At 49.0% G+C, this 25,694-nt stretch overlaps 2 protein-coding genes across 12 annotated transcripts; both read right to left on the bottom strand.

The window, feature by feature from the left end:
- Nucleotides 1-1,633: 1,633 nt before the first annotated feature.
- On the bottom strand, nucleotides 1,634-10,027 carry DCAF11 (DDB1 and CUL4 associated factor 11). Of its 11 annotated transcripts, none has more exons than XM_063089132.1 (15): nucleotides 9,893-10,027; nucleotides 9,107-9,467; nucleotides 8,084-8,223; nucleotides 7,731-7,858; nucleotides 7,391-7,455; nucleotides 6,852-6,952; nucleotides 6,486-6,632; nucleotides 6,225-6,279; nucleotides 5,567-5,635; nucleotides 5,189-5,246; nucleotides 4,905-5,090; nucleotides 4,285-4,438; nucleotides 3,708-3,860; nucleotides 2,577-2,697; nucleotides 1,634-2,493 (listed from the first exon to the last, which is right to left on the bottom strand). In XM_063089132.1, exons 2-15 carry the CDS (start codon nucleotides 9,256-9,258, stop codon nucleotides 2,220-2,222), a joined length of 1,803 nt encoding a protein of 600 aa, XP_062945202.1. In that variant the 5' UTR covers nucleotides 9,259-9,467; nucleotides 9,893-10,027; the 3' UTR covers nucleotides 1,634-2,219. The 11 variants fall into 11 exon arrangements, with proteins under 11 accessions (XP_062945202.1, XP_062945204.1, XP_062945205.1 ...); XM_063089134.1 differs by having other exon boundaries at nucleotides 9,107-9,335; XM_063089135.1 differs by having other exon boundaries at nucleotides 9,107-9,330.
- Nucleotides 10,028-16,236: 6,209 nt separating this feature from the next.
- PCK2 (phosphoenolpyruvate carboxykinase 2, mitochondrial) lies at nucleotides 16,237-24,901 on the bottom strand. The gene is made up of 10 exons (XM_063091199.1): nucleotides 24,731-24,901; nucleotides 22,187-22,432; nucleotides 21,555-21,739; nucleotides 21,266-21,469; nucleotides 20,703-20,890; nucleotides 20,220-20,382; nucleotides 19,719-19,937; nucleotides 17,478-17,615; nucleotides 17,096-17,191; nucleotides 16,237-16,822 (listed from the first exon to the last, which is right to left on the bottom strand). Exons 1-10 carry the CDS (start codon nucleotides 24,757-24,759, stop codon nucleotides 16,368-16,370), a joined length of 1,923 nt encoding a protein of 640 aa, XP_062947269.1. The 5' UTR covers nucleotides 24,760-24,901; the 3' UTR covers nucleotides 16,237-16,367.
- Nucleotides 24,902-25,694: the final 793 nt, after the last annotated feature.

Raw genomic sequence — 25,694 nt, 5'->3', positions numbered from 1 at the left:
TAAAATTTTTCATTGTAATTTTAAATAGTTGCAAAGAAATCATTTCCAGTGTATTATATATACTGCAGTCAACCCTCCATACCCACAGTTCTGCATCTACAGATTCAACAAACCGTGGGTCAAAAATGTTTAGGGGAAAAAAAAGATAACAATAAATAATACAATTTAAAAAATAACAGTATAACAACAATTTACATAGAATTTACATTGTATTAGGTATTATAAGTAATCTAAAGATGACTTAAAGTATGTAGGAAGGTTCAGATCCACATTCCAGCCAACTGCCCAAAATAAAGAAGTATGCAGGAGGATGTACATAGGTTATATGCAGAAACTACACCGTTTTATATCGGGGACTTAAGCATTTGTGAGTTTTGATATCAGCAGGGGGTCTTGGAACCAATCCCCCTGTGGATACCAAGGATGACTGTATTTCAAAGGAAAGCTATTATATCAGTCTTTCAAATATATCCAATGAAATCTAAATACTACAGTGATTAGGTAGCTCATCATTATTCATTTAAAAAAACATGTAACAAGATTTTAAGTTGGAAATCAGATTTCCATTCTATTTCCCCTGCAGAATTTATCCTAATATGGTATGCTTAAAAGTCTTTTCTTGACCATTTATCACACTCCTTTACAAAGTATATAATTTAAAAAATTTCCTGTGACCATAAAGCCCTGAGACTTAAAATATTTTTCTTTTGGACTGAATTTTCATTATAATTGTTAAAACTACAAACTATATTATTAGTAAAACAAACATTTTACACATTTTGATAACAACATAAAATTATACTGGAAATGCATTTCTTACCGAGAAGAATGGATGGTCTGTGGGGCCTTGATCAAATGGGGCTTTAAGGATACTAACAATTTTAATTTGTCATGCTGAAGCAATACAGGTTCTGGGTGAGATGGTGGCATCTCTAGAGTGAAATGGCAGAGGGGGACTGAAAAGGGAAGGTGGGAAAGAAGATGTGGCATGGTAGCTTCACAATAGGCAGATCAATTTGAGGAAAAAAAATATATGGAGGCTCACGATCTGGACAGTTCATTCTTTTAAAATTATTTCACTGTGAAATACCCCTTGTTGTGAAAATCTGTAAGCACCTCTGGAGGTGTGTACCCTGGTTTGAAAATTGCATTAAAGAGCATGAAATGTTGTGGGGAAAGACCTAGTCAGAGCTGAGTGTGACCATGGGTTTGCTCTGGGGCATGAGGTTCTGAGTGTGAAGAGCCCAGATGGGGCCTGGCGTCAGTGCCACCAGGTTCTTCCTGGCTCTGCATTCATGGGCTACCTCTCCTGAAGACTGAACCAGCTCCAGGGCCCTCCCCAGAGCACAGTTGATGTGGCCACTCCTGGGCTCTAACCAAAAATGTGCTTATCCCCTGCTATGTTGATGTCTACTTGTTGGAAAGTTTCTGAGGTGGGTGGGTGAGGGTCTGTCACAAGCCTCAGCTAATAAATGATTTTGGTATTTCCCTTCATCTTGGGGCATCAAAGGGGTGTTTTCTCCCACAGAGGAGCATACCTGAAGGCTTTATTGAAACTGTTTTCTTGAAGTGAGAGGATGAAAGACCTCAGATAGGACAAAAGAGTGACAGAGAGACAGAGACAGACACTAAGTCAGGTTCCCACAGAGAGTTTATTGAGGGAGCCAAAGCTGGTGAGAGGACAGAGAAATCCTACTTCAGCCCTCTTCCTTCAAGCTTGTGGCCTCCAGCAGGATGGGACCCTCTGGGAAGGTAGGGCCTGCCCTGTGTGGGGCCACATGGAGCTTCTGGAGACTCCTGCCTCTCACACCACAGCCTGTCCTACCCCAAAGATCCAGACATAAAGGAGACATAATCCCCACCCCAGGAGGGTGCTGAAGAAACACCCCTACCCACCCCACCCTCCCCTAAAACCTCAGGAACAAAGGCCAGGACACCTGGCCCTGTGATTGGCCAGTCTAATCCTCAATGAGAAGACCTGAACAAGGACCTGGCTGACAGGTCCCTTCAGCCTGGCCTCAGTGTTGACTCTAGGAGCCAACACATAACACCCAAACATGATTAAAAACAATTAAGACAGTTCTCTTGCTGGCAGAGGCCACGCCCCAAATAATTGCAGTCCTGCTGGACCCTGGCCAGAGATAGGGACCCAAGGCAACTGGGTGTGAGCACATGAAGAGACCACTCTGCCCCACCCTATGAGGAGGATCTTCTAGGGCTCAGCTGGGGCCCAGAGCAGGGGCTTCTGTTTCTCCCCATCCAATGCCAGTGATTACTCCAAGCATTCCCCGGAAAGGAGAAAGGGAGGAAGCAGAGAGCTTGTAGAGAAGTTCACCCTGTATGGGGCTTGAGGTCAGACTACTAGGGTGAGGAAAAGGCTGTAGAAGGGTGGGGAACTGGACTGGGGACACTGGCACATTCCTCGGACTCCAGCATGTCATCCTGGAAGTACTCAGCCTGGCGGTACTGCCACAGACGCAGGTTCCCATCCCACTGCAGGGCAGAAGGTGGCAAGTAGTCAGGGGGTGCTGCCTCCTCTCGGGTCTAGCCCCCAGACATGTGCCAGCCCCACTAACCCTTGCATCCTCACCGAACTGCTGACAATCTTCTCTTCAAAGGGGTGCCAACTGACATCACGCACACAGGCCTTGTGGTTGGTCAGCTTCCTCACAATGTGGCCGCTAAGGAGGTCGTACACTGTCCAGGAAAGGCTGGAGTGGAGGGGGGCTGCCACAGGACCTTCAAGCCACCCCTCACCTCCCCCTGAGAAGCACCACTGACTTCTCAGGCGACTTCCTGCTTTTTCATGGGAGCAAAGCCCACACGGGAGGACTGTATTATTTCTTCTCCTTTCCTCTGTTCCTTTCCCTATCTTGGGTTGAGAGTAGGGTCTAGTAGAGCATGGGTATCTCTGGCCCTTAGCTAAATTTCACAGGGCCTACAGTTAAGAAAACGCAGTGGCGGGGCTGGCCCATGGCTCACTCGGGAGAGTGTGGTGCTGATAACACCAAGGCCACAGGTTCGGATCCCATACAGGGATGGCCGGTTTGCTCACTGGCTGAGCGTGGTGCTGACAACACCAAGCCAAGGGTTAAGATCCCCTTACTGGTCATCTTTAAAAAAAAAAAAAAGAAAATGCAGTGGCTTTAAAGCCTTTAGCAAGATACAAAAAGCACCACAAAAGCGACCAGCAGGCTGTCTGCGGGCGTGTGCATCTGCTGTTGTCTGGTCAGCGTGCATCTCTCTCTTCCCCCATGGGTCTTTGAGTGCCTCCCTAGCTACAGCTTCACCTTAGGCTCCTTACATCTGCAGCTGTGCCTGTGTTTCTTTGCCTACATTCCTTCTGCTTCAGCAACTATATCCTTTACTACTTGCTGCTGTCCTTTTGCATCTTTCTTTTTGTCTCTATTCCCTCCTACCTTTCATCTGCAACCTCTTTCCTTGATTGGCTAAAAAACAGAACCAACTATATTTTTGGTAATCTATTATTTATTAGCTAGAACTCTATGTTCCTTTTCTTAATTTAAAATGCCGATGAATAGAATGTTTTCTATTACTCTGTTTAAGCCTACCGTGCCCCAAGCTAAATTAAATTCCACTTGTGGTCATCACTGCACTCTTTAGGGTGGCTACTAGTGGTTAGAGATGGAATGTGAGAGAAACATTTCTGTCTTTCCTGAGGCTGTCTATTCTGACACAATCCTTACCAACCACTTTGCCAGTGGAACAGCCGCTGTAGATGAACTGCTGGCCGGTGCTATGGGTGGGGGAGAATCGGCAGCGGATGAGGGTGTGTAGCACCCCATGGCCCCGGTAGGTCATCAAGGAGCTGTCCCCTGGGAGCTTCAGCTTCCGCCAGGCTGCATAGGGATGCAGGGAGAGCAAAAGGTTAAGGAGTCTGCTTCTGGATTGTTTTGTACCACCAGTCCTTAGCAAAGATTGATGCCCAGAGACAATTTCCTTTCCACCTTTCAATTGGTGGCTCTTTCCCTACCTGATATCAGTCAGTAGTCACCAATATGGTCCTGTTGGTTGTTACAATACTGAAATACACTTGAATTAGTTGGTTCTAAGAGACCCCCAGCCCCCAGCCCTTGGAACCCCCATGGTTCAGCAAATAAAGGGTTAATGCCTGGCAAAGGGGATTGTTGGGGAGGACTCCAGGATTCCCCAGCTACAAACAAATCCACTGTGCCCATGCCAGGCCTCACCCATGATGAAGTATTTTAACTATCACCCCTGACTCTTAACACTCCAGATCTCCAGTTCTACTTGTACTCTTACCTTTTTTGGGCACCTGCTGCCAGCGATAGTCCCAGTTTTGTTGTGTGGCAGCCTGGCGTGAGGCTTCCATGCCTTCCCTGCTGGAAAAGCGTCGGATATCCCAGAGCTTGATGGTCTGGTCTTTGGAGTTGGAGATGAGATACCGGGCATCGCCCTGAGAATCCAAAGATGGATAATGAAGCACTGGAGCTTGCAAATGTCGATGCCTGTCAGTCTAGCTCTCCTTCTCTAGTTGGAGGGGTAAGAATGCCAATCCTCTGACTTTGCTTACATCTTTCTTCACCCAGGTGAGCTCACCTTCAATGTTCTGATTCCACCCCCTGGCTAGGTTTTCCTTTCTTTGCCCAGGGTAAAGGCTGGGTCTCCAGTTCTATCCTGGATTAGACAGATCGTCTTCTACTCTACTTTTCTTGTACAGAAAGCCCTGCCCTGCTCCCTGAGGACTGGTGGGTACGGGTGGAGCTAATGCTCCCTGGCTTTAGCCCCTTCTCTAAACTCCAACTCTTGTAAACCTTGGCTAATAAGGAGCTTGTCAAGCTCCCACACCAGTCTACTTGTATGCCCTCCTGGGCAATCAGAACCTTAGTAGCCTGGGTGTGCAGTCCTGCCTCTCTGCCCACCTTGCTGTCAATGAAGGTGATACCATCCTGGTGCCCAGCCAGTGCTCCTACGGGCTTGGGGTCATCCTCCCGCATGGTGCGTCGATCCCACACTTTGCAGATAGCATCATCACCCCCAGAAAACAGGATTTGGGAGCTTATATCAGCAAAGGCCACTGCATTCACGTCATCCTCATGGGAGTCAATCTAGGGGAGAAGGAGACCAGGATACTTAAGACTTCTTTCTGGGTCTTATAGTAGGCCAAAGACTAGGAGGCTAAGGCTCTAAGTCTCAGGAGCAATACCTGAAGGGTGCGCCGGTTCTGTTCTCGGTCAAAGACATACAGGCAGCCATCATTGGCCCTGAAAGAGAAGGGATAAGGAGAGTCCTGGAGCCAGGAATGAGAGGACCAATGCTATTAGGATCCCACTGAGAGTCCCACTGAGAAGTCCTGTTGAGGCGCAAACCCTTGTCTATTCTTACACAGGAAGTGGGGGAAGAGTTAGCTGTGTATTCAAGGAGGCCTGAGACCTCCCATCTTGTGCTGGGGAAAGAGTGAGCAAGAAGTGAAGCGATTCACAAACCTTGACCTTGGAGGGTGCAGTCTCTGTAACAGCAGACCTGATCTCTGGGAGAACTCCTATTTCATTAATTGAGGGAGACATCCCCCACAAACACTCACCCTCCTAGCACTTCTCGTCCATCTGAGGAGACCGCAATGGAGAAGACAGCAAAGCGACGCTCATCAGGCCTGAAGAGTGGAGAAGGAGCTGGGTTAAGTGGATTTCCCTTCAGCTTTTGTTAATCTACAGAGAATATGATGAGGATTATAAGGCACATCCTGAGGGGAAGGAGAAGTCCTGCCAATATGTGCCAGAGTGTGAATCACCTCAGTGAGAATCCAGAAACAATCCTGCAGCCATCTATTTTCCCCTGGTTGTCTTGCTGACAGGATGGGTGGTTCCCTCCCAGGAATCCATACAAGGAAACTTGCAACCAGTATACTTTTCTTTCTTTCTCTTTTTTTCTTTTGGCAGCTGACCAGTAAGGGGATCCAAATTCTTGACCTTGGTGTTACCAGCACCACACTCTCTGAAATGAGCTAAGTGGCCAGCCCCAAGTATTATTATTATTTCTCTTTTTTGAGTCTCACCAATTTAGGGATCCGAACCTGTGATCTTGGTGTTATAAGGCTGTGCTCTAATCAAATGAGCTACCTGACCAGCCCTCAATCAGTATACTTTTCCCCCTAAGCAGGAGTTCCAATTCAGGAGGTTTGCTCCTGGAGAGCCCTCCTTGAGAAGTTTCTCATGAGTCTGACCACAAAGGGAAACCAGTACCTTAGATCCAGGGCAGTGTGTGTGTCTCCTTCCCCATAGATGTTGCAGATATGAACTAAGAGAAGAGAAACAAGAATCTTTTCGGGCTGGGGCAAGGAGAGTGGAAGTGAAGCTAGGGAATAGTCGGAACAAACGGCAAGGATGTCAGAGCACTTTGGGAGTGATTTTCCCAGGACAAAGCAAAGAGTCCCAGCTCAGAGGAGATGGAACTCTCCTTGCCCCAGCCCTAAAAGAGAGACAGAAAGTCTGATGCATACTCACTGTAATCAGACCAGCTGGAGTAGAGGAAGTGGTTCCCGTCAGGGGTGAAGGCCACATCCAGGACACTCCAGCCTACATCCCGGGCCTTGATGCTCTTGAATTTATGAAAGCGCCCATACCGGCAATCATAGATTCGGATTGTCTGGTCTGTATAAGAAGGGATCAGGCAGAATTATAGAACATCTTCCTTGTATCCTTCCTCTCTCAGTGTATTTGTGGAGTCTTCCCTTTATTATGGAAAACATGCTCTGGCTAAGCATCTCTAAGCCAGGTTCTGAGCTCTCTGGGTCTGGGGCTTTCTAGCCTCAGTCAGGAAGAGAGATCCTCGTTCCAGAGAAAGACAGTATATAGGACCAGTTCTGGTACCTTGGCAAGCAGACATGAAGATCTGGCCATCTTTGCTGTAGATGCCACAGAAAGCCTTCTGAGAGTAGGTATCAGTGAAGCCCAGATCATTAGGCAAGAAACTGGAGAAGGAGAGGAAAAGTGAAGGTAAGGGGAGCTCAGGATGAGTGTCCCAATTAGCAGAATCCTAACAGAGCTGGAATGTCAGTACAAGGGCACTCTTCACTTTGACTTTGTGTATAATCTCCTGTCTCTCATCCATTCTGCCATCCTCTAAATTTCTACACTTTTCCACTTTGTTTACTCTCAAAGCTTCAACTCCGTTTAACCTAACCTTAATATTGTTTTTTGTTCCTTATTTATTTTATTTTTTTGGTGGCTGGCCAGTACAGGGATCAAACCCTGGACCTTGGTGTTATCAACACCATGCTCTATCCAACTGAGCTAACCAGCTAGCCCACCTTAGCATTTTGGAGAATCTTTTAACACCTACCCCTTCAATGTTTAGGAGATAAGACCTGTCTGGCCCTTAGAGTCTCTCCACCAAGCCCCATACTCACTGAGACATCACTCGAGACTGTTCTCCAAGGGAGAAGCTTCCCCGGTGGCAGAGGCCCCGTTCTCTCTAAATGGAAGGGATTGGGGAATATTGCTAGCAGAAACAGAGGGCCACTTCAGTCACACCAAGCCCCCTCCTCCAAAGATACTGCTCTTGCTACAGAAATGGACACCACGCACAGCAGTCTGTCCCACAGAACTCCGATGCAGGCTGGCTAACTCTCCAGCCCCAGGACTTGAGGCTTCCTTGGAAAGTTTACTTCCTTTTTCTCTGGGGATGTTAGAGCTTCTGGCTGCTCTGGCAGGCCTGCTGCCAGGCTGGCTGGAGGTGGAGAGGCCTACCTGGTATAACATTCGAGGAAAGCTGTACTCCTGGGCTGCCCGCCTAAGCCCCAGTCGCCCTGTGGCCAATTCCACTTGTGTCTTGATCTCATTGCATTCCAGCTCCCGGGTGTCAGGGGTTGCATCCACTGTGAGCACCAGGAAAAGTTTCAACCTAGGTCTTCCAGACCCAGAGGACAGTTAGTAGAACTGTGTCCAAGCCCACCCAGTGTGGCTGAATAATTTACTGGGCCTGTAAGGACTCCCTCAATTCCCTGACGTATCTCATGTTCTTCTTTCATTTTACTATTCTTCACCAAAATTTAAAAAAGGTTTTCTAATGAAAGTTTTCCGACATAAGGGTCTTCATCTACCTTTCCTCTTACCAGGCGGGTTGTAGCGATCCCCGAGACGACCATCCCAAGCACTGTCATGCTCTTCCTCTGAGTCTGAGAGGGCCTGGATGAGTTGCAAATTTGCTGCACCTCCTCCCTGCACCAACCTCACTTGGCCTCTGTGGAAAGACCCCCCCCATTACAAAAGAGGGGACCCCTTTCCCTAAACCAACCAAACTGAGTCAATGGCTATCCAGCTCTTAGACCACTTGGTACTCACTTTGAGGTTCGAGGCTTACTAGACCTTGACTGTTATTTTCAGTTTCCTCTAAGGCACAGTAGGATACTGATTCTTACACTTAAAGCAAGAGTAGAGAACCCCAACATGCAGTGGAGGTTGACAGACCTGCTAAATTGACTTGCCAGAGAGCTAAAAAATTCTGAGATTTTTTCCTTCTGAGCCTCTGCCCAGGGAGTCCACCATAGAACACAATATTCTGAAGGGATTCCCAAGTTCATCGTCTCCTGAAGGAGCCATAAGGAAAGACACAAAGCCAGCAGCACCCTTTTCCAGTCAATTCCTGGTGGTCACTCCCTTCAAGGTATTTTTTCCTCAAGAACAGGGTTAGAGTTAGATTAATTTAAACTTGTTTTTCAAGTAAATCCACATGGCCTTTTATAGCACGTCGAATGCTTTACTGCAGTTTAACACCCTGCCTCCCCAATTCTACTTTTCACTCCTCTCCCACTAGCCCCCCCCCCCCACATATTTACTTACTTGGAAAACAGATTACATTTGTGTAATCATAGCCAAAGAGGCTCCCTTGAATAGACTCTCAAACACAAGACTGGGTCTTCTTGGTGACCTTTTCTAAACAAGAACCACTTTTACTCGGTATGGAGCTGAGCGCTATGGTGCCCAGCAAGTAAAAGTTGTTCTGCTGAAACAGAACACCTGTCCTGGGCTAATCCCATTCCCTATCCCCTGTAACTTTCCTGCCTGGAGTTGGGATCAAGGGACTGTGGTGTCACCTGGTGGGATCACACCACAGGGTAAGTTACCTGCGGAGGAGATAGGCCAGTACCTGGGCCAGATCCACATCTTCATCCTCTTCCTCTTCCTCACTCCGACGTGGGCCAGCCCCTCTTCCGGACAATCCCTCGGAGGGGTCTCCAGACCCGGATCCTGCGCTACTGCTGTTTCGAGATCCCATCTTCTGGTCACAGCATTCTTAGGTTCTGTGCAGGGGCTTCAGAACCCTCCTTGGGTTTGGTGAAAGCAAAGCCTGCTCTAGAAATACCAGGGTCTCCTGAGATTGGTCGGTAGCTATCTCTAGGAGGGTGACCCTTCCTAGGACTGAGATCCCTTCTCTCTAGACTATGACAACTCCCAAGGCTTCGGGAACACAAGCCTTTACCAATCCTGTGAAGCAAAGATAAAAGAGTGAAGCCTAAGGCCTTACTCTAGCTCACCAATCAGAATCCTTTGAAGAGAAATTTCTCAGTTTTCTACCCCAAACTCACCTATCAAAGTCCCTGGAGGTCCCCGGTAACCTCTCTGGCCGGCCAATCAAAACCCCTTACGGAAGAAGGCGCCCCATCTAACCAATCAGGGATCTTAGGACTCAGAGACCCCCCCCAACACCCCCCTTACCGACCAATCAGAGCGCTCCTTTACGAGAGCCGGCAGCAGCTACAGCCAACGAGGTTAGAATTCGTCCTAACACCCCCTTCTTCCTTGCCTCACGCCCACGTGGTGTGCCGGGGGTGTGTACGCCAAGGGGGGGAGGAACCAAGAAGCACCTCCCACTGAAGCCGGCGGTTACGGCCCTGCAAGAGACCACCCACCAGTCAGGAGCGGTCGCCGGACCCGCAGCGGCGCGAGGCCTTGTTTACACCGACTGACACTGCCGCGCCTGCCAACTGCTACTCCGTCACGCGCCTCCGTCACGCGCCTCCCGGCTTCCCGGCAGGCGGGCTGCAGACGTCACGGGACGCTCCTGGAGGCCCCGCCCCCGTAGCCCGCTAACTGGACGGGGAGCACAGTGATTGATAGGTGGGCGGAAGAAAGCGCGTAAGGGGCCTGAGGGGAGGAGAAAGGGCGCGACCGACTAGGGGTGTTTGCTCCCTGTGGAAACTGGCAGCTTCCTGGATCAGAGACGACGAAGCAAGACTTAAAGGCTGAGAGGCGGGGCTTACAAAAGAAACGGTTGGTGGTTGGCTACCGAGAGGTTTTTAGCAAGGCATACAATTTGCTGCCGATCCCTAAAGGTCATTTGGTTTCGCACTTTTCGGACAGTGCCCTAGGGCCCCAGCTCGAGCCGTTCTTTTGGCTGGCTATAGCTCCAGGGGGCCCTACGTAAGGGGTGCCTGGAACTTTTGGGGTGTGTTCACGTCACAGGTGGGGATCCAGCTTTCACACACTCCTTCCGGATTTGGCTTCCGGAAGTCTTGTTCTTGTGGGAACGGCCCTTTCTAGGCTTCCCCTTACCTGCTGTGGCAACTTTTTAGACGGTCCCTGGCTTTTCTCCGCGGTCTTTGCAGACTCTCACTAATACACCCAAGGGCCTCTAAGGCCTTTCCGGTTCCGTCGTCCCTTTAGACGCTGTCTTGGCCCTCGGGGATTTGCAGACCTTCCCTAAACCCTTGGTCCTCGCGGTGCTTCTCCGCCCCAGGCCGCGGGTCCAGGGTGTGCGTGCGCGCTGCCCCTTACCCCCTCCTGCGGGTTTATGAGTAACAGGACTGAGTCCAAGGCCGGGACTTGCCACGTGTCGGGATCCTTGCCCAGGCTAGGGTGCGGAGGCCTGTGGGTCGAGTGACCTCGCGGTGCTGGGTGCAAAAGCCCCGGGTCCGAGCTGCACATCAGCGCCCCTAGAGCACACTCCATTAAAAGTGCTGGGAGTTTCCCTTCGCCCACCCCCCGAGGGAAGGAAGGGCAGCGAGGGTCCATAGTTCTCCTAGGCCCTCCTTCTGGGTCTCATTCTCTCAGGGAGGGCAGAGTGGGGTCAGTCCTGCGGGTGAAGTCTCCTGGTCACTAGATCGCTAGACCGGAGCCTATCACTGGGGTCGGCTTCATGGTCTCTGCGCTTAGAAGGCTCCTATGCTCGCTTTAATGTTCCGCTTGAGATCGTTTTCAGTCACCACCCCAAATCAAATTTTCATTACTCCATGCCTTTCCCGCTAGTTGATCTGCGGAAATCTCCTCTAACAGCATTTAGTTCTTAAGAACCCACAAGTGGTTCGCTATTGTTTATTCTTTCAAATACAAACTTCCAAACCTGGTTTTCTGTTTGTTTGTTTAGTAACCTCATTTTTTTGATTCTCCTGCCAGGCAAATATACCTGTAAATGCCTTACTTATTTCCATCTCTGCACCTTCCCAGGAGAATTTCTTATCTGAGGGAAGTTTTATCTTCACAAGTCAAACCCCCTTCCTCACAGCCTTGCACTTTGACCCGGTGGTACCGCTTCCAGGAATCTGTTCTGGACCTGCGTAAAGATTTACGTTCTGCATAGAAATTATTGATAATGCTGCAACCCCAGAAACAAAATAGATCCAAATATCATACAATACAGGATTGGTTAACAAATTATGAGCCATATGGAAGAGACATAGAAATACCTGGTAGGCATTAAAATAGTCTTCTATTTTTACACTGTGGGAAATTGTGCAAGATACGTTATTTTAAAAAAGGTGGTAGTCCTTCCTGTGACATATCACGGTGTATGCAAAAAGAGTATGATTTCGATTTTGCATTAAAAAGTATAAAAATATCCAGGTTAATTAAATCATTAAACAAGGCTGGCCCATTAGTTCAGTTGGCTAGAGCGCCACCTTGTAACACCAGAGTCAAGGGGTTTGAGATCCCCTACCTGTCAGTCACCAAAAAAACCCCAAAAAACATTAAATAAATCGTAAAGTGGAGAAGGCATTGTGAGAACCAATGACAAAGGTGTAGCATGAACAAAGGATTATGATCAATTCAAACAACTGAAGTCTAGAAAAACCAAAAAAAAAACCCTTCTGTTAAACTCATCTACTTAATAATTTGTTTTTTGATTATTTCTTTACCCTTCTCCTTAGCACTTACAAATCTAGTTTAAACCTGAATAAAATCTTGTTAATTTAAGCTCTTGTAATATGGAACTTGTACATTATTGAATAAAAATTTAAAAGTCATGGTAAATGTTAAAAACAAAAACAAAAACTGAGGTTTTATGACCAAAATGAGTCCTCCTTAACATTAAGTGAAATGCTAAAGAATATAGGATTCATCACTGGATCCATTGTTTAATTTTTGCATGTAAAAGATTTTTAAGCCTATGAACTTGATTATGTCATTTGTGACCTATAATATTTTTCAAAATGTATATAAGCATTTGTATTTTAGGGTACACTATGTTTTATTGAAAGAAATAAAATGGCATTTAATTATAATTAAATATAATGGAACACTTCATTGGCCTTTCCTGTCTTGATTTTGAAATTTGGCATGTTGCTGGGTGGCAGTTTGTAAAGTGCTTTTCATTTGGGCAGCCTCTACTCACTCCAGCTACATTTAAAAGTCACTTAAAGCCACAGGAAGGTTTTCTACTTTCAGCACCCATTTTAAGACTATTTCTGGTCATTGCTAAGTAAATATGACTAATTGACTTCCTGTCTGACCTGCCTTAGCCTGGCTCCTTTTTTTTTTTTTTTTTTTTTTAAAGATGACTGGTAAGGGGATCTTAACCCTTGACTTGGTGTTGTCAGCACCACGCTCACCCAGTGAGCCAACCGGCCATCCCTATATGGGATCCGAACCCGTGGCCCTGGTGCTATCAGCACCGCACTCTCCGGAGTGAGCCACCGACCCGCCCGTGGCTCCTTTTTTTAAGCATCTCCACTAGAGGGCGGACTGGTCTGGAGAGGAGAGAAGGAAAACAAAATTTCCATGCTTTGCATAGCCCTGTCTGGCTTCTCCCCTACCCTAGCCACCAGCCCCCAGCCTGGTAACTTCACAGAGCTCCTGGGGCACGTGTACATCTCTGGGCAACGTGAAGGGAAAGTTCACTCTTCCAAAGTGACTGATGCCCATATAAATGGTTATACATTGTCTTCTTGTATCATTCTCTGTGTGCTAATTTATCCAGGGGCTTAAAGTGAAATGTGTTGATTAGAAAGCAATTGAGTATCCGATATTCTAATACTCTCATCTTGTGTCCTTAACCACATTTTTTGGAGTGGAAGATAGGAGCTACAGATGGAATATAGAGGAAATAAAAACCCTTTAGCCCTCATTTTGAATAGGAAGTATCAGTATGAACTCATGAGGCATTTTATCTTCCTCTCTATCCACTGAAAAGGTCTAGAAACAATGACCAATCCTGTAACAATGAACACTCCTAGCACCCAGATTATGGTCTTAAAATACCATTTCCCACGGAAAGAATCCAGAGCTTCTTGGAGAAACGGCTGATTCCAAGTCTGGGGCAGGAAATGTACAAGATGAGTGTAGAGCAGCTTGTCATAGCAGATAGGGAGGAAGCAAGCAGGAACTATCAGGGTCATGTCAAAAGGACTCAGGAGCCGAGCTCCCATGGCCAAAGGTGGGACAATTTGGGCATTAATAAGGATAATTTAATAAACATTAAGTGTGATTAAATCTATGAGTCCATAATGGTGTGTGTGTGTATGTGTGTAAGTAACTGGTCACCTTTTTGAAGGATGATAGGAAACCAAATCATTATTTTGAAGATGGTAAATAAAGGAAAAGAATTAAGCAGTTATCTTGCTGTTCTGTTTCTTTTTTTGTGCCTGTCTGGGGATCCAAACCCATAATCTTGGGGTTATAAGGCTGCGCTCTAACCAACTGAGCTAACTGGCCAGCCCAATCTTGCTGTTCTTACATAAACTACTCCTAGGGTAATAAATGAAATAGTAGATAAAGGAAAGAGTCCTTTTATAAAAGTATTCCAACTATTATGACAGAATTCGAATATGGTTGTTTTGCAATCCCTAGTGAATGTAGGTATTGAATATCTAGACCTGGATTCTTCAATGGCTAAATGGAAGCAAAAAAAAAAAAAAAGTAGTGAAGGGGGAAACTGTAGATTGATAGACTTAAAAAACATACATATGAAAATTTTTAAAATGGACAAAGCTAAACTATAATGTCTAAGAATGCACATTTGGTTGATAAAACTACCAAAACAAAAGCAAGGAAGTGATTACTATTCACCATAGTATCCACTTATGGCAGGAGGGAGGGGCTGTGGTAGAAGTGGAAATATGGGGTAGGGTGGCTTTTTGTGTCCGCAAAGAACTATTTACTTCCCTGGATGGTGGTTTCAACAGTGTTCACTTTATAATAGTTTATTAAGCTGTATCTTTGTTTTGTATGGTTTTCTGCATCTGTATTTATTTTTAAATAGGTTAATTAAAACGTGTTAACTATATTTTAGCATTTATCTGGAGTTGAAGGGCATGCAGCCCAGTTTTATTCTAATTGGCAAAAATCATTTTTAAGGCTAATTCCTCCCTGTCCCTGTGCATTTAGATACTAGAAGTATGCCTGGAATCCCGGTTCCCTGCCTCTTTCCTGGAGGGACTTCTTTCTGAATCTGTTTTCTTCCCCTAAATTTTATTTACATTGCTCATTTCCCTCTTAAACTGTAGAATCAGCCTTATATAACACAGTCTTATGGGACCTACCATAATTATCATAGAGAGGAAAGGTGAGGACGGGCTAGCATGTATTAAATTGTTACTTGAGGCCAGGCATAGTTCTGAGTGCTTTGCTCCTCTGACTCTTAATCCTCCCACCCACACTGTGAGAGATAGGCTCATTCCCATTTTACAGATATAGAAACTGAGAGGTACCCCCAGCTCCAGTCTATTGGAGTGCTTAGTATCTGTGCCATGCTGCCCCTGATGGTATTGTTTCAGTTATCACATACTATTTATGAAGCTGGGGATTTGGCTATATGTTTTTAAGTGTAATATACTCCATTACAAAGTGTTCTAGCATACAATCCTCTCTGACTTTTAAATTTTTTTCTGCCCCATTTTACCAGTTGTAGGTGGTCATTAACTGTTTTCTATGAGAATGCTTGGTGTTTCCTCCAGATCTTTCCTTTGAGGGAGTTCCCAATAATTACATTTTATTTGTTGAAGTTTTTTCTCATTTTCTGGGTATAGACTTCCACCTTACCCACCCCAGTTTATACATTATTCAGCCTGATGCAAATCACAGGTTAAACTACCCTACGTTGATGTCCCTGATTCATGTGGGACGATTGCTGTCTTTCTGGTTTCTCTCCAGAGTTGATTTCAGAGTTTAGGCTAAGGCCTTGCTGCTCAAACTGTGGTCCCCAGACTGGCAGCATCAGCATTACCCAAGAGTTTGTGAGAAAAACAGAATCTCCAGGCTATCCCAGACTGCTGAGTGAGAATCTGCATTTTAATAAGACCCCCAGGTGATTCATATGCACTTTTAAGTTTGAAAAGTATGGAATAGGTGACTTTTAAGGTCCTTAGAGTTCTAAAAGTCTGTACAGCTATGAGAGGTATGTCTATGCAGTTATTATTTACCCTTGGCTCTATTGTTTGCTAGCTGCATGGCCTTGAACAAATTACTTGATGTCTCTGTGCCTTTGCTTCTTTATCTGTAAATTGTACCTCCTTCAAAGGGTTATTTTGTAATGTGCTTGGAACAATGCCTGGCACACAGAAGGTGCTATAGAAGTGTTAGCTGTCTTAACACTGAATATACTTTCATGAATACTTTGTGACTCCCAATTCCAGGTGAGGCAGTGGGAAGAGCAGGTTTGAGAACTGACAATGTACCCACTTCACTGCAGAATGGGTTATAGAGGCTTCTGTGTGTCTGAGTGGGAGATCAGGAATTTTAGGCCTGGAGGCTGTACTAAGCAGCTGGCTGAGGCCCCACCTTTTAAAAAGCTTGGGACATAGAGTGCTTCTCCCAGCAATTCCTACTTATGTGACCCAGTGGTAGAGCTGCCTGTGAGACAGATCCCGATTCCACCAGGCTGTGCCAAACTATGCTGGGGTGCCAGCTGCTTGGAGGGGCTGCATAAGAAGATTGTGAGATTGGTGTTAGAGGGAAGCCTATGAAGATAGGTGGGAAATGAAAACAGCACGAATATTATGTAAAACAAATGAGCATTTCTTATTATTGAGTGTGTGGGGGAAGGTCTGTGACCTGGTCTCATGGCGCCCAGAAGATGTTAACATCGATTTGCTCATATTTTCTGCAAGCCTGATGGCTCTCCTATTCCGAGATGGGTGGCAGTGTGCTCTCTTGCTAGCCTGGAGCCTCCGGTCACATTCTGCGTACACGTCCCTCCAGGGCCTCCAGCTCAGCCAACACCTCCTTGGGCAGATCCTGGTTGACCTGCTCTGTCAGGTAGCTCCGAATGTCACGAACCTCCTGTTCCCAGAAGTCCTTGGGGAGCGAGAATAGCTGAGTGGTGTCTATGGCTCCAAGGCCACTGAGATCCAAGGCTCCTTCCTTTGGCACCAGCCCAATGGGTGTCTCTCGGGCACTGTCCTCCCCCTCTAACCGCCGGCAGATCCAGTCTAGCACTCGAACATTCTCCCCAAAGCCTGGCCACAGGAAGTGGCCTGCCTCGTCACGCCGGAACCAGTTAACGTGGAAGATGCGGGGCAGCCGGGCCCCCTTGCGTCCCTCCATGCCCAGCCAGTGTTCTAAGTAGCGCCCAAAGTTGTAGCCGAAAAAGGGCCGCATGGCAAATGGGTCGTGCATGATGATCTTCCCTGAGGAGGGAAACAGAACTGATAAGGAATCTTCTTCCTCACTGGGGAAGGGAAGGGCATCCTGCATCCAACTGGAGGAAGGCATGAAAGGTTCGTGGTTCTGGAATATCCTCAGGGCAGGTGAAAAGAAGGGATGGGGGAAAAGACAAAAGTGGGAAGAGGTGGGGACACTGAAGACTCCAGAGGTGGGCAGGAGGAAGGTCTGGCACAGGAAAGCAGACAGGAGGTGATGTGGGCACACAGAGGACGGGGAGCAATGGAGAGGGTGCTCACCTTTGTGTTCAGCTGCAGCAGTAGACTCAGAGCGCATGGCACTGCCTACAAACACCCCATGACGCCAGTTGAAAGCCTCATATACCAGGGGAACCCCTAGAACACCAGTGAACAGGGTCACAGGCAGCCCTTTCCTTTGGACCCTCACTCTATCCCTTCTGCTAATCTTGGCTCTTAGTCTTTCTCTCCTAGGACTTCAGCTATCCTATTTCCAGACCCCATACTTCCCCCTAATTTTACATTAACCAAAACTCTGGAGACAGACAGCTACAGCTGGAGATCCAGGCTGAGGCTATCTGAGCTTTAAGTACAAGGAGGAGATAGGTCTTAAGATAGAGCTAGAACTTTTACCAAGAAGGCACGAAGCCGACATGTTGTTTACCTTTGGGTCTGCGGCCTCCAAAGATGATGGCGTCAATGGGGACACCCTCTGGGGCCTCCCAGGCTGGGTCCATAATGGGGCATTGGCGAGCCGGGGCACAAAATCGAGAGTTGGGATGTGCACAAGGTTCCTTGTCACCTGGCAGAGGAAATACAAATACTATCACTTCCAAGGTCATGTCCACCTCCAACACACACATACATGTGCACACATTCTTGCACAATTTCTTTCTGCTGCCTACAACCTCATGTGGTAAGGAGCAGGGAGAAGGGAGCCAGGACATCTCCCCTAAAGATCAGGTTATTTATCCATAATGGTGCTGCCAGCTGAGCTATGTGAACAAAGAGTGGGAGAGGAATTGGGGTTCAGCAGGGCACTAATGTTTATGCCAAGTTACAGTAACTTGGCATTGACCAGGGCCTAAGGGTATGGGGTTAGATATTGGCATATGGTTATAATAATTTCCCCCAGAAACTCTTTATTTATGGGATAATTATTTAAGTAACCACCCAAACCTGAAGAAAAAATCAAGAATGTCAGGTCAGTATTTCAGACAACTGACTTTCATCAGCAAACCAGGGAATACAGAATCTCCTGAACTATGAAAATACAAACAGGAATTGATTTTAAAGCTAACAGTATTTTGATGATTACCCTGGATCTGCTTAGACCCTGACGGAACGGTAGGGCTTGAAGAACTCAGACGGGAACATAGCCTGGGCAGGTGTAACCTGAGGAGGCCCAAGTATGTGGCACCTTGAGGTACCCCAGTGCAGCACCACCATGGGGGCCCTGAAGGGGCATGGTGCCTTCTCCACTGGAGGCTGCTGGTCAGACCTGGGAGGCGAGGGAGCCACAAAGCCAACACCCCCACTCCCTCTCACCCCCCAGTCCCGCCTCCCCTCCCAGATAAGAGCCATCCCTTCATCGGCCCCCAATGCAGGACCCTAGCACAGAATATTGTTCTGAGAACTGAAGCTGGGCTTGAAATGCCCTAGTTATACCCCTGAATTTGGAGCTGATGAAAGGGTTGGGGAACTAGCCTGTGGAGAAAGATGAAAGTTTTTTGGATTTCTTAGTTGGGTCAGAACACTGAGGGGGCCTTAATGATGGTAGGAGAGAAAATGATGGGTTCATAGATGAGCAGGGTGGCTACTTGGCCAGCCTGGCAAAAGTGAATAGGCTTCAGCAGCCACAAGGCCAACCCCACCATGCTCATCTTTACTCCCACCCCTCGGTGTCCCAGCTGTCTGACTGCAGAAGACCAAGAGAGGCTGAAAGTCAAGAATGCAGGGCTGGAGGAAGGGTGGGACCCCAAGGCACCAGGGGTAATGATAAGTTGAGCAACTAGCTTCTGGAAAAGACTAAAGTGCTGGTCTGGTTTAGTTTGGAAGAAGGATTGGGATGTATGTGTTGGAGGGACGAGGAAGGGTGAAGGTAAAAGTATTGACTTTCTGACAATGGTTATCTTACAGGGAACAGTGGCCTTATAAGGACTATTTGGCTACTGCTAGTATTCTTCTGTGGGGTATATTTTTCTATAAAATTATTGTCTACACTGTGCATTCATTGGTCAGGACATTTTATATGTATATACTGTACATAAATATTAAAATTGTCTTAGTGTCTTATATGCAATGACTCATATAGTCTTGGTAAAGAGTCTGTGATGGAGCTGAAATGGTTAAATGACAGATTTGTGATTGAAAATGGAAGTACCCAAATGAATAAGATTCATTATTCATTTGGCAGCAGGAGAGTCAAGGAAGAAGAGGAGGTGGGCTTCCTCCTTTCCTAATGGGCCAGACATTATGAAATTGTGCTTTGAGTCCAATTCCTTCTGTAACAATTTTCACAACAGTCCTTCCTCTTCCTTTCAAAATCCGGCTTACATTTATTATTGAGAATTTACTATGTACTCAGAAGTTTGTTAAACACTTTTTATGCATTATTTAATTTAATCCTCCAATAACTTTATGAGATAGGTACTGCCCCCATTTAACTGATGGGGAAACTGAAGATTAGGGAGGTTAAGCAACTTAGCTAAATCACAAAACCAATGATTGGAGGAATGAGGAGATGAACTGAGATCTTGCCTGGGGTCGAAAACTGCAAGCTTTCCTAACTTCTGTGCCTCCCAGAGTTCCCAGAAGATGGCTAGAGGTTGCTGAAAAGGCTTTCAATCATTAAGGCGCTCAGCCCTGGGGGCTGTGTCATGACTGACTTCCCCTCCCCACATACCAGGTTTCCAGGGTTTGTCCAGCCAGGAGGTCACAGTGACACCAGGTGGAAGAGGCTGATCAATGCCCTCCCAGTACACGCCGCCATCGCTGGTCTCAGCCACATTGGTGAAAATAGTGTTACTCTGGATTGTGGCCATGGCATTGGGATTGGTGGTGGCAGATGTGCCAGGTGCCACCCCGAAGAAGCCATTCTCAGGGTTGATGGCCCGGAGTTGACCTGTCAGGAGGAGAAATGAAAGAAAGGAAGGACCAACCAGGAAAAGTTGACATGTGAGGCTGAAGAAGGTCCTGCTCTACTTCTCTCTGCTCTGAGATGGACCATAGATATGACAGAGAAAGGCTTTGTGTCTCTAGGTTGGCTGGGCTGCCAGAGGTGTGGGGCAAGGTTGGCTACTCGGAAAAAGGTTCTCACTGATAAAGCCCACCACGAACACTGGAGGGGAGACTCCTAGGCTCCAGTAAGAACCAGAACTGGGAGTGTGATCTGAGACCCCCTCACCTTCACTGTCAAACCTCATCCAGGCAATGTCATCTCCCACACACTCCACTTTCCAGCCTGGCAGTGCAGGCCGCATCATGGCCAGGTTTGTCTTGCCACAGGCACTGGGGAAGGCAGCTGCCACATAGCGCTTCTTTCCTGCAGGGTTGGTGATGCCCAGGATCTATGCATTGGGGAGAGAGGGAACAAGGAAATCACCAAAGGTCAGAGCATGGTCTGCATGGGGAAGGACGGCTAGGGGTTAACAGGGAGGACCAATATTTATTGACTAAACAGGTATAAGGCCCTGCCACCAGCCCTGGGGCGGCAGCAAGGGGAAGACTCGACATTTAGCAGCCTGGAGCCAAAGCTTCAGGCATTCGAGCAGAGTCTTTGCTCACAAGCCCGGCACCTGGCAGGAGAGAAGCAAGGCTGAGGCAGGCTGGCCAGGCCCCGCCCCTGCCCTGCCACCCACAGCTGCCCAGATCTTCACCAGGCCCTCACCAGCATATGCTCTGCCAGCCAGCCCTCATCCCGGGCCAGCCGAGAGGCGATGCGCAGGGCAAAGCACTTCTTGCCCAGCAAGGAGTTGCCACCATAGCCGCTGCCGAAGGAGACGATCTCCCGCTGGTCGGGCACATGGCCAATCAGGGTTTTCTCTGGGTTGCATGGCCACTGGCTCACCGGCTCCCCTGGGGACAATGGGGTCATGGGCTGTGGGCAGGGGCATCAGGAGCTGGGGTGTCAGGGGCCAGAGGGATCAGGGATTGGCAGGAGAGACACTTGGGAGCAGTGGCCATGGAGGGTGCTGAAGCCCCCACCTCATAAGATCCATTGGCTCCTATGTCCCTGTTCTTTCTTGGACGTGGAAGACTGACTGTTCTCAATCTTGTGCAAACTGCTCTGCAAACACAGCCTCACCCCCAGCCCAGACTGCTGCCCTGGATCCTGGGGATTAGGTTTTCACAAAGGACAGGTTCTCAGAGTCTATGGATGGGTAGGATTTGGGATTCCCTCTGAATGCAAGAAAGCCTCTATGTCCTTCTCTGGGCAGAGCAGGTGCTCACCTTGCCCAGTCAGGGGCTGGCCCACAGAGTGCAGACACTTGACGAAGTCGCCCTCTCCCAGGGCCTGAAGCACAGGTGTCCCCAGCCGGGTCATAATACGCATGCTTGCCACGACATAGGCTGAGTCAGTGAGCTGCACCCCGATGCGAGACAGTGGGGAGCCCACGGGACCCATGCTGAATGGAAGCACATACATGGTGCGGCCTGTGGAAGAAAGCATCACCTGGATGAAGGGTTCCAAACCTGTTCATACCTTTGGTGCCCCTGCCTATGTCCCTTCCCTGGTTACCCTGCATGCAGCCTGGAAACCTCTCGTCCATGGCTCGCTGGAACTCAGCTGGGGACATCCAGTTGCCAAGCTGCCCACGGGCCCCACCAGCCGGGAGGGGCACCGTGTCCCGCTGAGAGGGAGTTACAATCACCGTCTTGCTCTCTACTCGTGCCACATCCTTGGGGTCTGTGCGGGCCAGCCAGCTGGAGGAGAGGGTATTGTTAGGGGGATGGTGGCCAGCAGGTCTCCGTTATCCCCAGACCCACTTTTTCAAGTCCAACTTTGACTCCAAGTCTTCTGTTGGCCTTATTTTCCCCTATCCAATTGTATCTCAGTCTCTTCCTCCAGGCTTTTTCCCATCTAAGGTGTGATTCCCTAAGGCCGCAGCCCTCCAGGGGCCTCTGCCCCTGGCAAAAGCCCCCTGAACTGGTGAGGGAAAAAAAGCAAAGGGTCTTATTTGCATCAACTTCTTCGGTTAACATAAAAATACAGACCAATCCCAATTCTTGAGAGTGCTTCCCCCAAAGCTCCCATTCTTGCTCATTTCATTGGGATGGTCTAATTAAATCTGATTTTGCCTTAGTGAACCCAAAGAGGCCTCAGTCTAAGCAGCTCCCCCTATGTTGTGGGTTGCTGGGCTCGGGACTTACCAGTTATTGTACTTGGGGAGCTTTCGGATGAGGCCTTCCTGCTCCAGCAGGGTCAGTATAGCAGTATTCTCGGCCTCGGTGCCATCACAGATGTGGATGCCTTCTGGTTGGCATAGGCGGGCACTGTGCTCCACAAAGTCTCGAACCCCAGCAGGTAGCTGGCTCAGATCTACACTGAGCGTGCGCAGGGTCTGGATGCTGCGGCATAATGACCAGCCCCAGGGGCTCAGCCCATGCCAGCTAAGCCTGCAAAAGAAAAAATAGGGAGGCAATGAGCCAGCTGCTGTTAGGAAGGGTGGACAAGTGGAGGGGACAGAAAGCTTGGGTTTCTGGGGAGCGTGCTAAAGCATGCCTGGGTGCAGGCACTATGAAGGGCAGGTTGGAGTTGGTGTGTGGATGGGGTTAGGCCGCATGTATCTTGTGACCTTTATGAGGCTTAATGAAAGTGTCTCCTGGACAGAGGGACAGGGATGGCCAAATGAACATAAAGGCATACACTTGGCCATGTGCAAGTGTATGTGCAGGCATGCTGATGTTATTGCATGTGTAGCCCATGCACATGTTTAACTATGTCTGGCAAATGTTTGGAAATGAGCAGGTGCCATTTGGCTCATTGTCAAGAAACTGTGCCCAGGTGACAACTTCATGTGTCTCATGTTTGAGGCCTTGTCCACGCTCTTGCCATTCTCAAGTTTAGTCTTTTTTTTTTGTCTTTTTCATGACTGGCACTCAGCCAGTGAGTGCACCGGCCATTCCCATATAGGATCCGAACCCGCCACGGGAGCGTCGCCGCGCTCCCAGTGCTGCACTCTCCCAAGTGCGCCACGGGCTCGGCCCAAGTTTAGTCTTTTAAAAGTTAAAACGGCAGTTGTTTCTATGTTTCTCTTCTACTGTGTATGCTGTAAGACTGTGAAAGCCTCAAGCAAAAGACCCAATCTTTGAGGTGGTATAGCCCTCTTCCAGTGCCAGGTTTCTATATTAGGGCCCTTGCACACAGAGTAGGTGACTAGATTTTGGGGTTCCAGGTAACAGACTGCTGACCACCTGGGCCAACAATGATTGCATAAAATGTTGCCATCGGGTTGGCATTTTTTAATTGTGTGAAAGATTAACCATTGGGGAATGAATGTCACTGGTTGGAGTACATGCTTCAATTCCCAGGAGGGCAGGGTCCCTGTTGTCTGTCCTCTTAATGCCCCTGGGAAAGAGAGAAACTGGGTCTGCTCTGATTAGCCTGGACCCAGGGTGGAGCGACCCGGAGAAAACAAAGGCCAAAAGAGGGATTACCTTCCTCCTATGCCAAGGCCTCACCCACCAGAAACTGCCTCACACCCAGGACTGTCTGAACCCATGCCTCCCCTGGCTCTCTTTCTTAGAGGTGTTGGTGGCAGGGTGGAACATACAACTGCAGAAAGCTCAGACTCAGAGGGTGTAAGCCTGGGGAAAGGAGAAAGCTAAGACCATGGATGAGTTTGAGCCTGGCTGAGGTGGTTTCCACTGGTCAGGGCAGGATGGATGCCTAGTGTGGCCACCCAGGGGCAGAGGAAGAGGGCTATTGGGACCTGGGTCTGTTTCTGCCTCAAAGTTATCCCTGAGCATTAGTGTTAAAGGCACACTATCTTGAGGAGAGCCTCTCTCCATCTGGAGCCTGGCTCAGATATCTCTTGTGAAGCCCCCAAACCCTCCTCCAGTCCCCTACTTGGGACCCTCTTCCTTTCCTCCAGAGACCACCTAAAAGGGCTGGTCAAGTGAAACCCGCTGTGGCAGTTCAGACTCTGGGACAAAACCTGGAGAGAAGGGAGGCTACAGAGACAAGAGGGGAGACTGGATGAGGGGATGGGCAGGCAAGTAGGGCAAGCCTAGAGGCTCCAGGACCGGGCAAGGGAAAAAGCCAACCACGTGAAGAAATGAAGGCAAACACCAAAGTCAAGGGTTCGGATCCCCTTACAGCCCAGCTGCCAAGCAAGGAAGAAAAGAAATTTGGGTTACTTGGTCCTCTCCTCCCAGCTTTCCTTCCTCCCTCCCTCCGCCCCAGGTCCCTCTAGCTGCGCCGGGCTTCCAGCAAGATTCCAGTCCGGGAAGGCATCCGGGAAGGCTAGGAATAGCTGTTTACCTTCTCCCTTCTTTAGGAAGTTCTAAGCTCAGTCCCCCAGGGGCTCATGCACCCTCGACCCCAGGGCCTTACAACCCCTCACAGCACCCTGGGGCGCGGGCTGGAGCCCCTCTGGGGTCTAAAAGAGTTTCATCTGGGAAGGAAAGGAGGTTACACGGGGTCAGGGCTCAGCAGCGGCGAGCGAGGGGGGAGGAAGTTCTTCTGAGAGTGGCAGATAGTGACGGCGCGGTCAGACAAGCAAGGCGCGGGGCGGCTGACCTCCGAGAGACGCCTGGCGCGCAGGCCGTGATCGAGAAACAGCCGCCTTCTGCCCACCGCCTCCTAGGACGGAAACCAGGCAGAGGAGGCGAGCAGGGCAGCCCAACGGGCAGCCCCGAGGGGGCGGGCGCCGCCGAAGGTGCGGGTCGGTTCCGCGCGGGGGGGTCACTCACCGCAGGCCGGGGCGGTACACAGCAGCCATGGCACCTGGGCAGGGGCTGCGGGTGGCCACGGGAACCGAGCCGAGCCAGGGAGATACGGAAAGCGGGGAAGGAGGGAGCGCAGTGAAGCAAGCGGGAGCCAAGGCCCGGCGGGAGGCGCTTAATAAGGAGGCGGGCAGGAGCAGGGGCGGAACCTAGCCGAGCCCGCGCGACCCTCTCCGCCCCGCCGGCGGGCCAGCTTCGCGGTGCGGGGCTTCAGGTCCCGGTCCGCCCAGCCGCCGCCCAACCCCTGCATCCTAGCCCCCAAGGCCATCTCTGCCATTGGAGGACTGGGGCCGCTCCTCGCCCCCCTCGAGGCCCCGCCCCCGCGCCCAGCCCCGCCGCCCTGCACATGATGTAACTTTGAGGACTCTTGCTCCCGGAGATAGCGACGGAGCGACTGGGTGGCAAACAAGCTAGGAAGGAGGGGCGAGGCCAGGGGCTGGAGTCCACCGGGGCTAGACGTCTGGAAGCTCGAGGGTTGGGCATCGCATTTCCAGTTCTTCCTAGAAACTGGACACTCTGAGCCCCAGGCTTTTCTGTTTTCCAAGGCCCCAGTGCTAAGTCCCCTGAGTCCCCAACTCCTAAATCTTGGTTTCTTCTCCTCCTGACTAGGGCTCCTTTCTGCCTTACCATGAAGTGGTGGGGTCTCTCCACCCCGGGGTCTCTTCCTTGGGCCTCTGATCTGGTCATTCTCTCTACACTCCCCTGAGGAACTCATCTGCCCCCACCCAACCAGCATCGTAAAGGCCTCAGGTAATTTCTCAAGCTGTATCTCCATTCAGACATCTTTCTTCAACTTGAGATCATTGGATATCACCCAAAATGCCATAGTACCTTAAACTCCACATGTCTGTGGTGGTGTTAAATAAAAATTGTAGGAGGCCATTGTTTTGGACTATGTTCCTGCACTAGGTCCCAAAAGATCAGACTAAAA

This window comes from Cynocephalus volans, chromosome 3 (assembly GCF_027409185.1).
Source record: "Cynocephalus volans isolate mCynVol1 chromosome 3, mCynVol1.pri, whole genome shotgun sequence".
In the NCBI taxonomy this organism is placed as follows: domain Eukaryota; kingdom Metazoa; phylum Chordata; class Mammalia; order Dermoptera; family Cynocephalidae; genus Cynocephalus; species Cynocephalus volans.
The sequence above is the reverse complement of the archived record's forward strand: the minus strand, read 5'-3'. Positions and strand labels throughout refer to the sequence as shown.